General features: G+C 30.9%; 1 protein-coding gene across 1 annotated transcript; it reads right to left on the bottom strand.

The window, feature by feature from the left end:
* Positions 1-2100: 2100 nt before the first annotated feature.
* On the bottom strand, positions 2101-4900 carry LOC109802286 (CDP-diacylglycerol--glycerol-3-phosphate 3-phosphatidyltransferase 1, chloroplastic/mitochondrial). Its single transcript, XM_020363590.3, has 7 exons — positions 4607-4900; positions 4351-4448; positions 4180-4230; positions 3996-4109; positions 2977-3033; positions 2806-2891; positions 2101-2706 (listed from the first exon to the last, which is right to left on the bottom strand). Exons 1-7 carry the CDS (start codon positions 4749-4751, stop codon positions 2586-2588), a joined length of 672 nt encoding a protein of 223 aa, XP_020219179.1. The 5' UTR covers positions 4752-4900; the 3' UTR covers positions 2101-2585.
* Between the last annotated feature and the right edge of the window lie 17299 nt (positions 4901-22199).

Raw genomic sequence — 22199 nt, 5'->3', positions numbered from 1 at the left:
TTTAAAATAGTTTCTCATTTTTTAAAGTTAATTATGCCTTTCTACTTTTTTTATAAATTAATTTGTTTTTTTATTTATCATTTTCTTTTTATTTAAAATATTCAACTTCATAATTATATATATAATACTAACAAATTAAATATATTAAAATTTTTAAAATATTTTTTACTCCATACTTACCTATTGAAACATTAAATCTCACCTAAATTACAAAAAATAATTCAAAATAATTTTTATCTAATTTCAATCACCTTGCAACAGACCAAGCATGAAATATTTAGTAATAGATGAGAAAAAGAAAGGAGATAGAAGTAGAAAAGTGAAAATTAAATTATTTAGTTGAAAAGAAATAGGGGATAAATGTTTAATAAGTTAGAAAAAAAATAAGTGAGAAATAAATTATATAAAAAAAACAAGCTAAAAAATTTTTATTTAACAATTAGATCTTTCATGCTTAATGTAAGTCATGAGTTATTGAACCTTTAATTTAACAATTGGATATTTTAAGTTCAATATACGTCATGAGTTATTGAAAAGAGTAAATATATTAAAAGTTACTCTTTAAATAACTAAATTCTTCCTCAATATGACAATATATATACTAGATTGGTAACTTGTGTGATGCACAAACATATTTTTTAATCAACTCAAAATATTATTAATATATCATTAACTTATAATGTGTTGTTCTTTCATTACAAAAGAAAAAAGAAAAACATTTGTGTTTTGACCCACTGACTATAAAGCCTAATGTTAACAAAAAATAGATACTAGAAGAGGTTGAATAATGTCAATAAAAACCATAACACTTTTTAAACCAATGAAGTAGTAATGTGATTGTAAGAATATAGGCGAAGAGACAAGTAAGAAGGACATAGTATTTTTATACTAGTTCGTTTTAACCACTAATATTACCTCCAAATCTTGATCAACCCAATCAAGTTTCAATATCTTTTACAAAGATATAAATATTTTTTGACAAGTCATTTCAAATTCAACCTAAGTGTTTTTTGATTTGCTTCTTCAAATAATTACCCAAGTATTATGTTAACACAAAGACTTCCTAAGACTTAAACATTTAAGTATTATTTTACAATCGAGTCTCTTTAGACTCAAAACAATAACACTAAGTTGACAATGTGTTTCATCTTATAATTAAGATGGGATATAACCTATTAAGTATAATGTCTTTTTATAGAAAGATTAAGCGTATTTTGATTATGAATATCTATCCCTCATCTTTTTAGAACTTTAAGCTTCTTCATATGTATGTTTCACAAAGATAACCGTTGCGAATCTTTGAACATCTCTCACAAACTTTCTTCATTTGTTTTCATCTTCATTCCCTAAAGAGAAAAGTGTCTATTAGTACATTACATGCTTATATTAAAGGTGTTTCTTCAAATTGTCACTTCTTATCTAATTAACAAAGCTACTTATCGCCTTTTAGTTATCAAAATAGAATAATCATGCCTGTGTTAGTTTGAAGCAACCTTTTCTACGTTTTTTTCCATATTTTACAAGATATGTTAGTCTTTTTTTCTAACACAAAGCAAGCATTTAGTTCCTTTAACAAATTGTGAGTATCAAGGAAGCTTTTTCCATTTGGTTTGTTAAGAAAACATCCAGACAAAGATGATTTTGTTATCAAGCATTATAAATAATATAAATACATCTATGTTTAATGTTTTAATAACTAATTGTTTAAAAAAATTCATAAATGAATAATTTTGCCTTAAAAGGTTTTTCATGAAAGACGATTTGTGTATCAAGACTTTGATTTCTTTAAACAAAATTTTGCTAGACAAAATGAAAAACTTTACTTAAAATATTTTTGCATCAAAGCTTAAAATGAAAGTTTTTTTATTAGAGCCAAGGGCACATTCATATTAAATTTAGAATCTATATCAGATTAACGTTATCCAAAAAAGAATATCAAAAGATATGTGTAAATGACATACAGGTATCATAACATTTGTATGAATTATGCATTAGATGAATATTACTCTTCAAGTTAATTCAAATTAAATTATGAATAACAAATGGGGTGGCTAAGTTTCAACTCATTGAATCAACTCTTTTCTGCACAAGCCAAAAATGTAAAAAGCACAAAGAAAAATGGCATGGCATACGTTAAAAAAGGTAAGGTCAAATGGCAAGGCATATTGAACATACAAATAACTGTCGTATTTAAGTATTGTCAAATAATGACCAGATAAGAGTCAACTACAACCATACAATGATTCTTCTTTCCCCGGCAGCAAATTTTTATAGGCTCCAAACTGTAGTTAGGAATTCAATCCGCGTGAATTCTTCCAATCCAATCCACATGTTATCTTTTCTTTTCTTTTGTCGTACCTTTACCTCGGCTGATTAAGGGAAAAGATTCAATACAATTATCAAGATAGTTGAAATGCTGCTTTCATCAGTTAGACATTGTGTAGAGTAGACATTACACATAATTGTCATGAGGACTGCATTCCCTTCCATGGAATCTCTAAACTGTTTACAAAAGAAATGATCAAAAGAATCAAACCCACCAAAGAAGTGGATCTATCTGAACGCAGAGAGCCCCATCAACAATGCTACCTCCGCAACACCTTCCATATTTCCTTCATATATACTACAAATGACCATAAGGCGAGCCCTGCTGAAATGTAAAGCAAGACAACACCAGATCCTACCAAAATGGCAGGTCCTCCATGACTGAAAAAGAATCCAACCACATGTCAAATGGGGACAGGAAAAAGCTTTTCTTTTCGTAACAAACAATAGACCTTCCTCAAAAAGCAAAGAAAATAATACCCGCAGTCCCGAGTAGCAAGGAGAATGATTAATGCCGCCATCTGTGTGGCTGTTTTCCACTTCCCCAAATTATTAACTGCAACAGCCTATTAATTTTTGTTTAATTAAATAAGCTCATAACTTCGAAAATAGAGTAAGCAATTGATTCAACTGAACAAGAGGTAAACAAACCTCTAGAAGCTTGCTACCTTGGGAAGCAGCCCATTCCCTGAGTGCTGACATGGTTATCTATTTGCATGTTACAAGAAGAAATTGCAAGACATTTGTTCTCAATACACTAAGTGAGTATAGCAGATAAAGTATGACGAATTGAAAGGCAAAGGAAGAAGAAAAGAAAGAACTAAATAAAATTATAATCTCAGAGAAACAAGTAGGCCTGAATACATACAAGCTAACATGCACAAACACAACTAATCTAGAATCATTAACCACCCCGCCATCTAGGATAAGCAACATACTCCAAGAAGAGAGAGTGAAATGTGGACTATTCATGATTATGCATCTTAATTTGTCCCGAACCGGGTATACAGTAATGGTCTATATATCAGTTGCAATTCTAGACCCAAAACAAAGACACAGCCATACTAACTTTACTTGTAAGGGGAAAGTACATGTACAACACACGGTCACACACTAGTTCGTATTTACTGTTATTCTCACATTGAATAATGGATTTGAAAGTCAGCCACAGCTTTTGTTGTTTTTGGATAATGGTTTACATCAGCAACACAAATATTTAAGATATTTTACACATACAGCAACAAACTGGTGCACATTATCATAACATCATTGATTCTGTACTCCAGAGCTGCAGGCAGTCTCGATGGTCATACCGTGAAAGTTGGATGACAACAACCATAAGAGAGCCCAAATTCACACACTTGCGGTTGTCCTATTGATATATAAAACAATGGATTTGCATGATTTTCATGAAGACAGACAATTAAATCAAACCTATGCTTTAGGGGATTCTAATGTGAAAATGGCCATTAATAATTCAGATTTCATGACAACTAGTAGAACCTGGTTTTAAGCTAATTTAATAACACAGAATCACACTATACAAACTAAACACGATAGAAAAAGTTAAGGAGATATAAAAGAATTAAGATGCATAAGTTCCATTGGTTGCCAGGTATCAGTGAATAATCTTTCAAGAAATAAAAGCCTTCATATTGCAGATACATTACCTCTCTACCAATAATGGTGATTGAAGGAATAATCAATAGCCATGGTAGTTGTCCAAACACAGCAACTTCCAAAGGTCTAGTACATAATAAGACCAATGTGGCAGAAACCATAAGCTGCATTAAGTTTCAGCAGAAATTAAATTCACAAATTGTTGGGAGAAACTTGTAGCTAAAAGAAAATTACCTTGTCAGCTACAGGATCTAAAAATGCACCAAATGTAGATTTCATTTTCAACTGCATTGCAAGTATATAAGAGAAAAATCTTTAATAGATGAGTTAAGTTGAAGACAGAAAATGGTGCCTACGTTTACCAAAAGAGAAGAGAAAGAGTATGAGAAAATTAAGAGTAGGTACCTTACGAGCAATATAGCCATCGAGCCAATCGGTAACAGCTGCAACGGTGAAGATACTTGTAGTAACGACTGTTCCTCGCCAACCATCCATGTAGAAGGCTAAGCATTTCAGAGAAAACATTTGATCACGTCAAATCAGTGCGCGTGATAGAATTGGATGACGGTGAAATTTGAGAACAAATTACGAAGAAACAATTTGAATTGCATTCCCACATATATATTATTAGAAAAGTAAAATAGAAAACGAGGAAACATACTGGCAACAAGAAGAGGTACAGCGGCAACACGGCCAAGAGTTAAAATGGTAGGCAAAGTAAGGAGTTTGGAATTGGCACTGGCAGGCATTGAAGTACGGTCATTCTTAGAGATTGACAATTCACGGACATTCATCTCGGCAACCATATTTTCCTGTGATGCCGACCCACACCCACAACCCAACCAACCCCGATTTCACTCCTACAATTACAGAGCACAGGGCGCTGGTGAAAACGCAGGTGCTATAGCCCCCCAAAAACAAACCCTTGTGATTTCCTTTTGATAAATAATAATAACTACCTAAGGATGTTTGTTCATCACTTGTCGTATCTCACTGTTCGGTTATTTTTTAATAGGTTTTTTTTAGTCACCATATGTATTTTTATTTTCAGTAAATTATAATATTACGCGGTGCTTTATTTTTTTTTTTAAATTAATATTTATTTTATTGACAAATTTTAATATATAATATTTATTTATTTTTTTTAAAAAATCTCATTATAATATTGTTAATTTCGTTTACAGAAAAAGTTATACCTAAATATTTTTTTTACAATAAATCCTTTTCACATATGTAAATATTATGTTACTTTCCTTTTTTATGTTAAAATACATATTTATCTCTTTTAATAAAAAACAAATATATTATATTTTAACAATTTATCTATCAACATATTGAAAAATGAATTTATTTCTTGAATTTCATACTTAATTATTATTTTAAAAATTATTATAAATTTTTTAAAATAAATTATATATTTAAATTAAATATTTTTAATTATTATTTTGACACATTTTTTAAAAGTTATCAAAATAAAATAAATAAATAAATATATAAAGTGTAATAAAAAAATTAATATTAGCTTTTATTTAATCTTAATGTAATATTTTAATAAATTATTATTTGCATTATATAGTGTTAATTATAGATTGAAGGTAACGCATCAGTACTAAGGTATTAATATCAAAATAAATCGATATTTTCTATAAAGTATTATTTATAATATTTATTAAATGTTATGTTGAAATTCCTCACCGGATTATCCGGGATTAAAGTAAATATTGATGGTAGCTGGTTGGAGGGTCAGAATAAGATGGGGTTTAGAGGGGTTATTCGAGATAATGTGGGGAGATGGTAGGGTAGTTTTGTCAGTTCAAAGATAGGAGGTGATCCTTTGCGAGCTAAACTTTTGGCTATAAAGGAAGGATTATCTTTTTGCTGGAATTTTAGTTACAAACAAGTGGTGTGCGAGTTAGATTGTATTGGTGCAATATCTGTGAATGAACGCGCTATTTGGGAGAGGAATCTTGTTCATAAACATAGAGATATAATCAATAATATCAAAGATTTGGTGGAGTGAGATTAGCGAGTTATATTTACTGGGATCCCGAGAGACATTAATCAAGTAGCTCATGTTCTTGCAAGTTGGGGAGGTAGACTAGGGACTCAACATGTAACATGGAGGAGTCCTCCAAATTTTGTGTTTCAAGTGTATGGAGAGGATCTTTGTTCCCTACACTAATTTCATTTCTTTTTGGTTTTTTGTCTTTTATTTTTTTCACAACACCAAAAAAATATATTATGTTGAAATATATATATATATATATATATATAATAAGTATTAAAATTTATAATCATTATATTTTAATGATTTATATTAAAAATATATTATTAAATAAAATATAATGATTATAAATTTTAATACTTATTATATATATATATATATATTAATTTATATTATATATGTGTAAAATTGTAAATTTTTGTATACATATATGTTATTTATTTTATTATCTCTATTGTATTTAATTTTTTCATTAATTACTTTTAAATTTAATTATATGTTATACATTTTGTTAATCAAGTGAATCAATGACAATTTACTAAAAATATTTTAAAGTATATCTTACTAAAAAAATATATTTAAAACAAGAGAGTCATATAATATATAATATTCATATTTTTAAAAGATAAAAATTTAATTTATAATATGTTTAAATATATAAAAGAAAGATAGTATAATAGTTACATCTCTCAATAAACAATAATCTTGCTTTGGGCATGGGATGTATCTTAAGTAGTGAGATTGACCCTCAATCCCTTCTCTATTTCTTGTATTGCATGAAGGAGATTTTTCCAATTAATTTCATTGTGTTTTTTTTTTTTAATATCTTCCATATGATTCTTTATTGTTCTATTTGATAATAGATAGTATGTGTTACTGTATGACATTTTTTATAATGTAATTAAAAATTTAAAATAAAAAGTTAGATGAATATTATTCATTTAAATACTAAAAAAAATTAAATATGGGCAAATTTCTCCCTTTTTAAAACATACATTATTTCAAATTTAATTATTTAACTCAGATAAATTTATAGCTATTAGGAATAAATAGAACGCGAATAAAAAACACCAATAAAAAAACAAGATAAATTTCTTAAAGGTACGGGCAAATTTTTCCAATGGTTGCACCAAATAAAGTGTTACATGTGCCTATTTTTTAATGTGTGTTTGCATTTTTGATAATTTTCTTTTGGTTCTTTTTTTTTTTTTTTTTAATTCTTGTTGTAACTTTTTTAACACACACTTTTCTTTCTTTTACTTTACATCCTCACTTGAGAAGTCTCAACATATTCTCCCAATATTTAACAAAAAATGAATTTGAATTTTAAATCTAAGTACTTAGTGAAATTTGATTAGTACTAGGAATTTTATAACACTTTTGACTCAAAAACTTCCACTCAAGTTTTGATGATTTCAAATTCAAATTTCAAACACATAAGTTCAACACGTTATATCAATTTGAATTCAAAATTGTCAAGAATCAAGGAGTTAGTTTCACACAAGATTCATGCACATGGAATATGCCTATGATCTAAAGGCATACATGATTAAATGACATTCAAATTGAAATCAAATTTGTTGCACATACACTATCAAGTCTCGGTCACTTCATTCATCATGCTACACATATTTAGTTTTTGGATTTTAGATTTCAAAATTAAAAGCACACTACAAGGAATCAATTGACAATACTATACATACTTTAGACAAAATATATGGATTCAAAAATTAAAATGAATCAAAATCACATGTCAACCACGGATCTAATTATCAAATTTGCAGCCACACAAAATTTAACAAAAAATTGACTCTTAAGATAGCTCTAAGAATCCTAAGGCACTACAAGAATGGTTAAATATGAACATGCATAACATTGAACCATAAACATCAATACAATTATCGAATATATAGAATCAATGCAATTAAGGTAGATCCAAATGGTTCATACTCAACACAAACAAGGGTTATTGAACATGATCGAATAAAATTTTGAAGTAAAAAGGTTTAAAAGTATCTTAGATGGAAGTGGAACTAGCCTCTAATACTAAATGATGGAAGAATCGTCCACTTATATAAGCCAAAGCAAACTTGCTAGTGAAGCTAAAGCCAACCATGGTTATGAAACCTAACTAGGCCAGTTTAGCTTAACCATCGGTGACTAGATTTGAATTCATATTCATCATTGCATTTGAATTGGTGCACCAATATCTAAATGAAGGTGAGATGAATTTGGCATCAAGTGGAAGCTGCACATGGGACCACTCATGCATTAGGAATGAATAGTGAGCTTGGGATTAGCTAAAACAATGTGTATGAAAAACTCCTATGCAACCTAGTAAAAATCAGAACCAATAAAGCCACCAAGCCCAATTAAACATGCTTAATGAAGCCCAATCTCATGCAAGCTAGAACCTAAGGCTAGGATGTAACGCCATGGAAATATCGACCTATTTAGTAGATATACATTATGTATCCATATATATGTATACATATATATATATATGTATATGTGTATATATATATATATGTGTGTATGTTGTTTATATGGATTGGATTGGATTAGATTTTGGAGGTGTGGATTTGAAATGTACTTATCTTTGTGCATGTTGTATAATTATGTGGTTTTGATTAGTTGTTTGGACATGGTAGTGATTTTGTAGTATGAGATGAGATATTGTTGTTTTGAGGTGTTTATATAGGCATGTGTATTATGAATGTGGTGAATGGTGCATTGTACACCATTATACTGAATTGGTACTAAGAGGGAAGAAGACTAATCACCTTCCTTCTCATCTTAGTTAAGTGAAGTATTATGGCATGCAACACATTATTCCAAGAATATGTATATGAATGTGATGTTTTTTTACATGTTAATACATGCTACATTTTATACAGTGGTGAGTTGTGAGTATTGCATGGAAAGGAATAGAATGGGTAGTGTTAGAAAAGAATGGCTCAATCCAAGAGGGGGAGTGAATTGGATTCTATGACACTTTAAAAAATTATTAGAGTTTTTAGGATCTTTATTTCAATTCAAACTTTTCTAAAACTGAATTTTCAAAGAAGTTTCTTAAAGACTTGTTAATGAAGAATGAATCCTATATGCTTTCTTGATTAATCAATAATGAGATTCAAAGTTAAGAACAATATGTAATACTTTGATTTAGTTCAAACCAATGTTGCTCATGCAAACATGTTAATCAAGAACAATCTTTTCAATATACAACCAAGATATTACACAAAGTAAAAGATAAGGGTAAGAGAAGATTGCACAAGTCTTTTATCCTGGTTCAGCCACTCCACATGTGACCTACATCCAGTCCTCAATCATAACCTGATCAAGATTGGTTCCACTATCTTAATGAAGAAGTTTTACAAGCATACCACACATGCATACACTCCTACATTCAAGATAATCACTTTCTTGACCTCAAGAAAGCACCCCTTGTAGAAACCCACTACAATAATTTCTTACCACTTGAGAAACCTACTCAAGATTTACAAGTATTCACAAAGAATTAAGGAACGAATTCACCTAGAATTCAGAAGCAAATCTTAATCTCTTTCCTTTCAAGAATGTGATGATGATGATGATCTTTTCTCAAAGCTTTTCAAAAACGTTTTTCTTCTTGGTTTCACAAAGAAAACTCTCCAGGAATGTCACAAAGACTTCACAAACACGTTTTTCTAATTTTGATTCTCAATTCTATCTCTGTTCTGAAGTTTTAAAATGGTCAAACTATTTATAGGTTTTTCAGAACCAGATAATCAATTATTTTAAAGAATAATCGATTATTTTGTTCTTCATGATTTCTGGAAATCAACCAAGAACAATTTAATCGATTATTTTGTTGGATAATCGATTATTCCAGAGAGTCATTTCTGGGATAATCGATTATTTCACAAATAATCGATTATTGCAGCAAGGTATCCTTTTTACCTGTTGCTGGAATAATCGATTATATTTAATGATAATCGATTATTTTGAGTTAGATTTCAAAAATCTATTTTAAGTTTCAAAATAACTTCTTAACCTTTTAAACTAATCATCATATACACTCCTAATCAGATTAGATAAAGATTAGCTCATGCACAAAGCATACACACAAAAAATAAGCTTCAACAAAACAATTTATAAGCTACTCCTATTACATAACATAATAGCCACACTTTTCTTTGACTTTGTTTTTGACTTCTAAGTTGTTGATGTCCTTGGTCAGCTTTGTTCCACATATTTTTTATCATCAAAACCTTTAATCTCCAGAGGTGAGTTGATTCATCACCATGAATCTCAACAGGTAGGAGATTGAAAGATAGGAACCTAACATAAATATGGTCTTTCTGAGTGAATTAAAGGTTGTTTTAGAGCCTAGGAAGTTAAAATACTACAAGGAATAAGATATTTGAGGTAAATAGGTGCTAAGGGTGAAATTTGGAAATTTTGAAAAATGGCTATATATAGGGACTTAGGAAGTAGAGACAGTTTCTAGAGAGAGGAAGTAGAGAGAGAGGCTTTGGTCCGGAAGGAAGCTGAGGAAACATTTGGAAAGCTTTTCAAGCCAAGGTCAATCTTCACAACTAGAGTTTCAAGAAATTTAACCTCTAAAGCCTTGAAAAGGGGGATTAAAGTTTGAGTTGGGATTTGAGGGTTTTGTCCAAATCTTGCATTTCTGAAGTTTCTAAGGTAAGGGTAGTACTTATAAGGTTTAATCTAGTATGTATATGTTTGAAATATGACATTGATTCCATGATTTATGCATGATTAAGGCTGGATTGAGTGGAAAGGGTTTTGGATGGCTTTCTTCATGATTTCCATGGATTAATGGTTAAGACTTGATTTTATCGCTTATTATGTTGTTTTTGGATAGTGATTATGCTTTATAATGGTTCTAACTCATGTAATTCGAACTGGGTTCATGTTGGGAAGAAATTTTTGAGGTTTTCGGGGGTTTTTGGTTGTAAATGCGTCGAGCATGAATTCATCAAGGACTACCATTGTCAAATCATGCTGGGCGAGGTTAGTTGAGACGGGCGCGATTTGAAGGGGGAAGTCCCTGGATGGATCACGTCGGGCGTGAAGAAAACCACGCCGAGCGTGCTAGCAGACATGGGCCTTATGTTTTGGTTGCGGATATGGCGCTGGGCGTGATCTAAGCACGCCAGGCGTGGAGGCTCATTGGGAGTCTCTGTCTGGAATTGCGTTGGGCGTAGGATAACTACACTGGGCATGGAGACTCATTGGGAGTCTCTGTCTGGAATTGCGACAGGCGTAAGATAAATGCACCGGGCGTTGAGACCTCTGTAGGTCTCTGTTTGGGTTTTGCACCGGGCGTGATCTGAATACGCCGACCGTGTGGTCTATTTGAGGAAAACCTTTATAATTGAGCTTTTATGAAACTTTTAAATGTTGAATCATGTCATCTTTGATTTTTTATACTTGGTATATGGAATGTGGCATGGTTATGGAAAAGATTGCATGTAATTATGGAATGTGTTTATGTGTGTTTGGTTTGGAAAGCTAATAGGACTTAAAGGAGTAAGGTTATGGTATGGATTGGGAGATCTATTGGTGAGATCTGGATATAATCTTTGGGAAAATATGGAATTTGGGAATCCCATGGTGAGGATTCCAATATGGAACTTTTCCAAAGATTATATAATATACCACTTCAGATGTTAGGTGGATTCTGAAGTACTCCTATAAGTATTCTATTTGCTACCGGTATGAGGGCAAGGCCGAGTCATACTGATGGATGAAGTGGCCAAGATCACCAGGGTTACATGATGATGTAATCTAATTGTATATTTTCCATGAGAGGTTAGGTGTGTGACATGTTCACAAATTCAACACTTGGTTGGATGTGTTGAGGCCAACATTTGGTTTGGATGTGTTGGCTACTTCATGAGATTATACAGCGGTGTGACATTTGTTTGGATATGGAATATGTATGCATTGGTATGTATGTGTATACATTGGATTTTAGATTTGGTTTATATTGGCATGGAGATAAACATGTTATAATGTTGTCATTCCATTGGTATGGATAAAAGTTGTTGATGAATATCTGTTTTGATGATATTTCATTATGTTGTACTGTGGTTGGTTTTATCCGTGTTAACCCTTAAATTTTCATGATGTGGACTGTGATGATCTCACTATGTGGGGAAACAGATCAGGTGGGAGGCTTTGGGATGGCAAGGAGTCTTTTGGGTAGCTACTTTGAAAAGTGGCTAGACTTAGAGCTTGACCAGCACATAGGGTGTCTTATTTTGATACTTTCATGATGTTGTAATTATATTATTTTGGATGACTGTATAACCTTACTGATGATGACTCGTTTATAAAATTATGCTTTATATGATGAAAATAATTTACACGTTTTGAAATATTTTCACTCTAGTGTAGCTAGCATTTACTCTTTTTTTTCGTTATCATATATTATTCTTATGTGTCGTTCAGTTGTTTGTTGATGTGGCAACCTAATGCGGGTCGTTACATAGGACATCCAAACCTCTCAAGGATTACGACCTTACAATCCAAGGCCATATCCTATAAAAGTCCTATATCCTAGGGAACCCCACAATACAAAGGTAAAATAAAATACACACTAAAATGTATTACAAAGAAGCCTATAATAACCTATACATGACTAGAAAAATGAGTACTAAGGCTACAAAATTCAACACCAAGAACTCAATATAAGTATAGGCCTATGTAGGGTAGTCCTCCATCACATCGTCGAAGTGAAGACGAAGCCTTCAAATCAGCCACCAATGAAGAAGGCCACCATTAACCACTGGATCATCAGAATCCACCCTTAATTACAAACACTCATCCAACCACCAAATCCACCTCAAACCCAAACACAAGTTTCTTCTCCACCATCAAAAATAAAAATAAAAACTTCAGTACACAAACCTGTCTGTATTCATGTACATGAGTCTTCATTTGACTCACGTGACAAACCACTATCTTTTTGTCTCTCTTTCCCTATGCATAGTCACCACCTCAACCTACCAAAGAAGCCACTATTTTCCTAAAGTCCAAAAAATGTTGCTTGGTCCTAGGTCTTGCTAAGCCTCAAACCAAGTTAGAATTTTTTAGTAACACTATTCAACCCTATTTCTAGTGTCTCTCTTTTCTTCACACACTTCTCATACTCCAAAAATGCATGAATAGCCTTCTTGTTGGTATTAAGAGAGTAATGCATAGCCACCTCACCATGCACCCCATCATATTGTGGTATGAATATCATAGGAAACTCTCTATTTAGCCTACTCTTATTCACTTCAAACCCAAGATATATCGGGCCTGAATGGTGACTCTCCTCACTCCCCACCAGATTTATCACCCTCTCAATAGTAGAAACTATCCTTACCACATTAGCATCACCCTTGGCATCAAATGAAGCTATAACTTCTATCTCAACAATCATAAGCATCACCCTTAGCATCAAATGAAGCTATAACTTCTATCTCAACAATCATAGTCAAACTACTTGATGAAATAGATGGTGAGGACTCATTGAATGTTGACAAAGTTGATAACGAAGATACCCCAAATTCCCTATCGGTCAAAGAACAACTAACCCTATCGATCGTTTAAATAACCCCTCAAAAACAAAACTGTTATAGAATAGAAAATGAACCTAAGGTTGCAATTACAATCTACAAGATCTCTAACCCTCGATATCAGAATAAGCAGTAAAATAAATTTACCTTACTCTCCCTATTTATAGAAGGGCGATAAAGGTAAATGAAACGACACATCCATTCACAATCGTTAGATCTAGAGAAATCTAATGATTAGTGTTATGCGACTCTTTGCTTCCCAAAAGATAACGCCACAATCGATTCTTCTCCTAATGCATGACTCTTGAGAGAAGTGAAAACCCCCCTCTACCGCACCGTCCTATCAATAGTTGCACCCGTATGGCACCACCCTTTTATCAATACAATAGTAAATTTCACAACTCTAGGTGATGTTGCCTTTTATACCCTTTTGGCCCTATCGTGTTCAATAAGGCATGTATACTAAAAGGCCATTAATATCACCAAAGACCATCACAAACAAGTAAACTAAGATATGTTGACACATCCTTTAGCTAGTGCTACCTTGGCACTTAGGACAAGGCTAAGCACAAGCCTCTGCCATATATTTCAACCTCATCCAAAATCGCACATGATAAGCCTCAGCTTTAAGCATCGATATGCTTCAACCTTATTGGAAATTACACTTGACAAGCCTTAACTTTAAGCATTGGCCTCGACCATATGCACAAGCCTTAACCATATACTTTAACCTTGTCCAAAATCGCACTAGACAAACCTCAACTTTAAGCATCGGTCTTGACCATATGCACAAGCCTCTGTTAGAAAAGAATTGCTCAATCCAAGAGGGGGGGGTGAATTGGATTCAATGACCCTTTAAAAATTTATCAGAGTTTTTGGATCGTAAATTCAATCAAAACTTTTCTATGACAGAATTTTCAAATGAAGCACTCTTAAAGACTTGTTACAATGATATGAATGCAATGTGCAACTTGATTACAAGACAATGAGGTTCAAATATAATATCCAATTATAGATTTAAACCATCAAAATTCACATGCACATGTTAATCAAGTTTTATCTTCTTTAAAGCACAACCAAGAAATTACAAAATAAGAGATAAGGTTGAAGAAGATTGCACAAGTCTTTTATACTGGTTCAGCCACTCCACATGTGACCTACATCCAGTCCTTAATCACCACCTGATTAAGATTTGATCCACTATCTTTTAGCAAGAAGGTTTACAAGCACACACACATGCATATACTTCACTACAAAAAGATAACCACTTTCTTGACCCCAAGAAAGTAACCCTTGTAGAACCCACTACAAGAAATTTCACCACTTGAGAAACCCTTCTCAAGATTTTTCACAAAGATTCACAAAGAATAAAATGAAACGAATTCACCTGGAATTCTTGAACAAATCTTTGTCTTCCTCTTTCAAGAGTATGATGATGATGATGATTTCCTCACAAGCTTTTCACAAACGTTTTTCTCTTGGATTTCACAAAGAAAACTCTCCAAGATGTCACACAGACTCTCTAAAACGTTTTTACCAGTTGATTATCAGTTCTTACTCAATGTTATGAAGTTTCAAAAGAGTTCAAACTATTTATAAAAATTCAAACCCAGATAATCGATTATTTTAAAGAATAATCGATTATTTTGTTCTTCAGATTTCTGGAAATCAATCAAGAACAATTTAATCGATTATTTAGCTGGATAATCGATTATTCCAGAGAGTTGTTCTTGAAATAATCGATTATTTTGGCAAATAATCGATTATTACAGCAAGGTATTCCACTTAGCCCACTTGCTGAAATAATCGATTATATTTAACAATAATCGATTATTTTGAGTCAGTTCTTAAAACTTCATTTTAAGTCTCAAAATAATTTTCCAATGTTTAACTCATCATCATCTACTCCCTACTTGATTCTAGACAAGATTTGCTCAATGCACAAAGCACACACAGACACAAATATAACAATTCATTTATAACAATTTGCTTCCTAAGCTCTATTACATAGCTATACTTCAAGGTATTTTTCTTGACTCTTCCTTGACTTTGTTTTTGTGTTCAATGTTGTTGTTGTACACTTGTTGTCTCCAAGTTGTTGTGATCATCAAAACTCTTAAAGTCTTCAGCTCCCCTAAGCTCAACAGCCTCGACCACAAGTAACAACCTCGACCACAAGTAACAACCTCGACCATAGGCGTTGGTCCTAGCCATAGGTATTAACACTCGACTTACCGTTGGCAGTAAAGGGTCGTACATAGCATCCACCTAATTGATATTATGATCACATAACCTTATACGAATCAGAGAATTACTAACAGATACAAATTAAGAGGTACATTATATAATTACTAATATGATAGACCAAGCCCATTGGCCTAAGGCCCATAACGATTAATATAATAGTGATGCATGTCAAGGCAAAAAAAAAACATTATTCATATTTACCCTTATTTATTACTAGAATGTATAACTTACTTAGGCGTTAGAGTTTCTTTTGCAGACACTATGTAATATTCTAAATTTATGATACAATATTATCTTATATATATATATATATATTCAAAAAAAAAATATTTCTTTTTAAATTCTAGTTACCTTATTTAAAATAGATAAAATTAGTTGTATTATTATTTTTTATATAGTTATATTTCACATTTTTTTATCATGTATATATAAATAAATCTATATATATATATATAAATAATCATTTTTTTAAATACATATATATATATATATATATATATATATATATATATATATATATATATATATAGATGACATCCAACAATATTATAAATATTTATTATATTATGATTATCTATTACAACTTATATATTTTTATATGAATAATTAAAATTAGAAAACAGGGAATGTACAGCAGGCTTCTATATATACATGGCAAAAGGCTTCTACATATATATACATTCACGTGGTATATATACTTGCAAATACGTGGCAAAAGGTTTCTATATATATATGCATTCTCGTGGCAACATCGGGTAAAATAACGTAAGCAGTGAGATAAGCTTATTACAGGATGATAAGAATATTATCATGCAAGTACATAAAATTTATTACAGGATAAGAATATTATCTATTTACTGAGCATAGATAAGCATACGGGATAAGAAAGTGTGAGCTTTATTTACCTATAAATAGGCTTCACTTTCACTAAGGTAAGAGGCACGAAAAGAAATAGTGGAAAGAGAGCACAAGAGTGAAATTGGAAAAAAGAGAAAGAAAGGGTGGAGAAGCAATTTTCTTTGCAGTTAACTTGTGATAATTCTACGTTCTAAGGTAAGGGGAAGAGAACTTTGTTCCTTAAAATTTTATATACCCTTATGTTTATTTAATTATGTTATTTTCTCAAGACATTTCACAAAGTATTTTTGTTTCTTGTTTTCATAAAGGAAACGCCCAAAGAAGATCACAGAGATTCAATGTTTCAAAAACTTCACTCATAATATCACTTGCACTTGTTTTTGAATGAGAAAACCATTTCTATAAAGTTTTCAGTCTCAGATAATTGATTATTTCTAAGAATTATCGATTATTTTGCTCTTCATAATTATGGAAATCACTTAAGAATAATTTAATCGATTATTCCAGAAAGTGCTTTCTAGAATAATCGATCATTTCTACAGATAATCGATTATTATAGCAATGTATTTCAGTTTAATAAAAAATAGAACAAATAATCAATTGTTGTAAGTGAATAATCAATTATTTTGAGTAATATCCCAAAATTTGATTTTATCATCTAGAAAACTTCCCAAGTTATATTATATCACCATCATACTACTCTCAAGTCAATTAGGAAAAAATTAACCACTTGCACAAAGCACAAACATATAAACATGCATAAAGATAAACACAAGCTATAACCTACACATAAACTACACTATTACAATACATCTTTTTATACACTTCTTGATCTTCATACTTCCCTTTTTGTAATCATCAAAACTTTAAGAAATTGATTCATTAGCTTTCCCAAGATGTGAATCTCAACATTAGGGTATTAGCCAGGGTGGCCTTATATCACCATACATGTTCATGTTGTGTATTGAGAGAATTAGCTTAGTTGATTGATCATGAAATTAATTCCTAGAGTTGGTAGCCCATTGAGTTGAAGAGGGATGAAGAATTCTATGTCTAATTTGTTTTTTAGCAAACGACTTGATATTGTTTGTTGATGCTATAGGAAATCAAATGAAATTATTATGAGGTGTTTGACTCATTTTGCAATTCCTTGGGGTGAAAGAGTTTCAATTGCCAAAAATCTTCTATTTGTATCTCAAAATATCAATCTCTATCATGCTTTTTCTCATTGAAATGTATGGGTTCTAGCTAACTGATGATTTGGGGAAGTATCTTATTGTACCCTTCATCCATTTCAGAAATAAATGAAGTTTATATGATCACCTACTTGAGAAGACCCTATAAAGGCTTAGTATTTAGAGGGCTAAATGTTAATCTTTTGTTAAAAGATGTACCTTGGCAAAAGTTGTAGAAGACACATTACCTAACTATACTAAGCAAATCGTTCTTTTAACAAGACAAGTGTGTAAGAAGTTGGAACCACTGAATAGAAAATTTGTATCACTACACCGACGGTTGAATTATAAAAAACTTTCAATCCAACGGTTGAATTATAAAATTCACAATTAATATAAAGTTATTGAGCGATGTAATACTTAGTAAAAGTTACACCGATGTTATTATAACCCTTCTCTTTTAAAATATTATTTTTATAAAATAAATTTTAATATTTTAAATAAATTATTAAGTAACTTAATATATTTATTCATCTTAAATCTAAGATATAAAATTCAAAAAATGTATTTATCCTTGTTTTATTTTATAATTATCAACCATTAATAAAATACTAATTTAAAATTTAAATATAAAAATTTATTTAAAAATAAAGTTATCATAAGTTAGAAATATATTATAAATATGGATCAAAATAAATAAGAAATTTTAAAATTCATATACTCTAATTAAAAAACTGCCTAAAAATCTAATCGTAAAAAAAAATCTCTAAATATTTTTTCACATAAATAACTATTGGTATTAATTATGTAGGAGTGCATATAAATATTTTTTTAATATAAATTAATGTCTTGCTCTTACAAAAAAAAGAAAATGGGATTGATACTCAACAACAATATTATCATCACTTTTAAGCAATTTATAATTCTTTTTAAGTTTTACTTAGTGACCGAATAGAATTTCGTCGCTAATTTTAACTAATATTTAGCGACCAAATAGAATTTCGTTGCTAATTTTAACTAATATTTAGCGACCGAATATAATTACATCGCTAATTGTAACTAATATTTAGCGATCGAATTTAATTCTGTCGCTAAAAAAATCAAAATTTCTGATTTAGAGACAGAATTCGATTCCGTCACTAATTTTAACTAATATTTAGCGACCGATGTCGCTAAAAAAATCCAAATTTCTGATTTAGCAACCGAATTAAATTCCATTGCTAAATATTAGTTATATTTAGCGACCGAATTTAATTTGGTTGCTAAATTTGACTAATATTTAGCGATCGAATTCAATTCCGTCGCTAAATTTAACTACTATTTAGCGACTGAATTCAATTCCTTCGCTAATTTTAACTAATATTTAGCGACCGAATTCAATTTCGTTGCTAAAAATCAAAATTTCTACTTTAGCGATCGAATTCAATTTCGTCGCTAATTTTAACTAATACTTAGCGACCGAATTCAATTTCGTCGCTAAATTTAACTACTATTTAGCAACCGAATTCAATTTCGTCACTAATTTTAACTACTATTTAGCGACCGAATTAAATTATGTCGCTAAAAAAAATCAAAATTTATAATTTAGTGATCGAAATAGCGACCGATTCAATTCTTTCGCTAATTTTAACTACTATTTAGCGACCGAATTAAATTTGGTCGCTAAAAAAAATCAAAATTTATAATTTAGCGACCGAAATAGTGACCGAATTCAATTCTGTCGCTAAATTTAACTACTATTTAGCGACTGAATTCAATTCCGTCACTAATTTTAACTAATATTTAGCGACTAAATTAAATTTCGTCGCTAAAAAAAATCAAAATTTATAATTTAGTGACCGAAATAGAGACCGAATTTAATTTCTTCGCTAAAAAAATGAAAATTTATAATTTAACGACCAAAATAGCGACCTAATTTAATTCCGTCGCCAAAAAATTAAAATTTCTTATTTAGCGACTGCTTTTCTAGTGACGACTTATTTTGGTCGCTAAATCGGTCGCTATTTTGATTTTTCATAATCGGTCGCTAAATCAATCGCTAAATAACGACAGATAAATTTCGGTCACTATTTTACAATTTTCTAGTAGTGTATGGATTAGATCAAGGAATTCCAAAAAGTGTCATTCTATTTATTAACATCATTTTTGTTGGTCACAAAAGGAGGGTAGTTAAGCCATTAGAGAATTGCACCAGTTTAATAAAGCCCTAACTATAAAGCTTGGATAGGGTGTCATCAAGGATCCTAGGGCCTTGTGGGTTACAGTGCTCAAAAGCAAATAAAAATGTTGTTAGAATGTTACTCATAATCTCAAAGTTTCTCATAATTCCTTTATTTTATGGAGAGGAATAAGAAAATTTTAGCAATTTGTGATCGATGGATGTCGTTGGGTGTTAGGGAATGGATGTAAGGTTCAATTTTGGTGGGATAATTGGTTTCCTTCGAGGATCATTATTGCTTAGCATGGTGCTAATCAATCCAATATTGTAAGTAACAATTTTTAGTGGAAAACTATGTCCCTAAGTATTGGGAATGGCAAACCCAATTGTTTTAGGATCTAATTCCAGATTGGTTGTTCATGGAAATAGTAAGTACGTTTCCACCAAAAGCATCTTTGGGGGAAATTTAGATTATACAGAGCATGACTTGTCATTGAAGTTTTTCTATGAATCAACATTTAAGTGGCTAAGGTTATTTCAACCATGCTAGGAGGCAATTTCCATAGCCAAAACGACACCAATTAGCTCTACATGAAGGGCAGAGGTGATTTCCAATAACTTACCCAAGATAGTTACATTGTTTTCTTGAAAAAATCCACCACAAGTCGCTAAACTAAGGTCACTTCTAACTACACCATTTGTATTGCATTTAATCCAACGTGGGAACCAGTCCAACTACAAGATCGAATAGGCTTTAGAAGCATGTCCCTCCACATTGAAAACCTTTATAACTTGGAAATATTCAATAGAAAAATGCATAGAACTAGAAGAATGTTTTCCTATGAGGGAGACAACAACTAAAATCTAGTTGATAGCTTGATGAACGCTCGTCACATTATTGTGAAATCTAGATTTATTTCTATATCGCCAAATAGTCTAGATTATATTAATAATACTGGCTAAATGAATGTTGTGAATTTGTTGGCTAACATTCAAGTTACAAATTTGAATGATAGAAGAGGGATATGGGATATCAATATGGCATCTAGTAATGGAGTGTTAGGATGTTTCCTTTGCCCAAGACCTAATCCAATACAAAAAATTATGAAAATTAATAAAAAATGATAAAAAAAAAATATTTATAACATGCGCTACTAAATGAGAAATGCTATCAAATCTTTCCAATATATACTTTTTAAACACTTATTTATAATTTATTAACAATTATAAAATTATAATAAACAATCATTAAATAAAAAGTGAAACTCAGAAAAAAAAATTGTGAATTTTAATCAATTTTAGTTAATCTTAAATAATAAAATAGTATCATAAAAATGAGTTGTCAATAACATTCCTCCATGATAATATGAGTGCTCAAGCACTCTATAACATACTTTGTCTTGAATTGGAAAAGACATAAAAAGTGAAACTTTCGTATTTTATAATAAATTTCAATCAATAATATTTTTATTTTGATAAGTGAAAATTACAATGACAATAACAAAGTTTGAATTTAGAATTTTGTACATACTATTCCAACTCTTTACATCTTTAAGTTTATCTAAATGAGTGTGTTGCAAAACATAATATTATTTGTGTTTAGATAATACTATTTCTTAGCACTCCTCAGAAATCATGTAATAGTTTCATCATGTAAAATAGTGTTATGCAACAAACATTTTTAATATTTTGTCGTTAATTGCACAATGATTCAATTGCCATCAAAGTTAGACATCTTTTTATGTTAACTCTTTTTTTCTATTTTTTTATGACAAATTAATGGAAACCTATTTCCCAAGAATCCCTTTGGAAGAGATAAGTTGAAGAAGGGTGAAGGTTGATAAAGATGGTTTGAAGAATTGTAGGACACTTACCCTTATTTTGTAAGGTACCCTACCTTGGAGGTATATCCTACCTTAAAGAACTCATATTATTATTATTATACATTTTCTTACTTGTAAATCATTTTAATAGTGATTGTATTAGGATATTTTTGGCCTTGAATTTTGGGTTAAGTAGTGTAGGTAATTTTGTTTTTGTATTACTTGAGGGTGTAATTAGTAGATTATGGGATGTGTAACTAGCAAAGTCTTGTTAAACTTATTTAAGCTTAGGATGACCCAAATATTTCTTATGGCCCATAGGTTTGACATCCACTTGCTCATGCAAGCAGTTTGGACGTCCAAACCATGTCAAGCTTGTCGTCATCCAAGCTACAAATTAAGTCACGTGGCTTT

Source organism: Cajanus cajan, chromosome 4 (genome assembly GCF_000230855.2).
Source record: "Cajanus cajan strain Asha chromosome 4, NIPB_CcT2T_4, whole genome shotgun sequence".
Taxonomy (NCBI): domain Eukaryota; kingdom Viridiplantae; phylum Streptophyta; class Magnoliopsida; order Fabales; family Fabaceae; genus Cajanus; species Cajanus cajan.
The sequence above is the reverse complement of the archived record's forward strand: the minus strand, read 5'-3'. Positions and strand labels throughout refer to the sequence as shown.

Excerpts from the sequence above, each read along its gene's own strand:
- LOC109802286 (XM_020363590.3), bottom strand. The coding sequence starts at position 4,751 with ATGGTTGCCGAGATGAATGTCCGTGAATTGTCAATCTCTAAGAATGAC. Across the intron at positions 4,231-4,350 it reads ATGGCTATATTGCTCGTAAG|TTGAAAATGAAATCTACATT; the intron begins GTACCTACTCTT and ends CTTGCAATGCAG. Across the intron at positions 2,707-2,805 it reads CTTGCTACTCGGGACTGCGG|TCATGGAGGACCTGCCATTT; the intron begins GTATTATTTTCT and ends ATTCTTTTTCAG.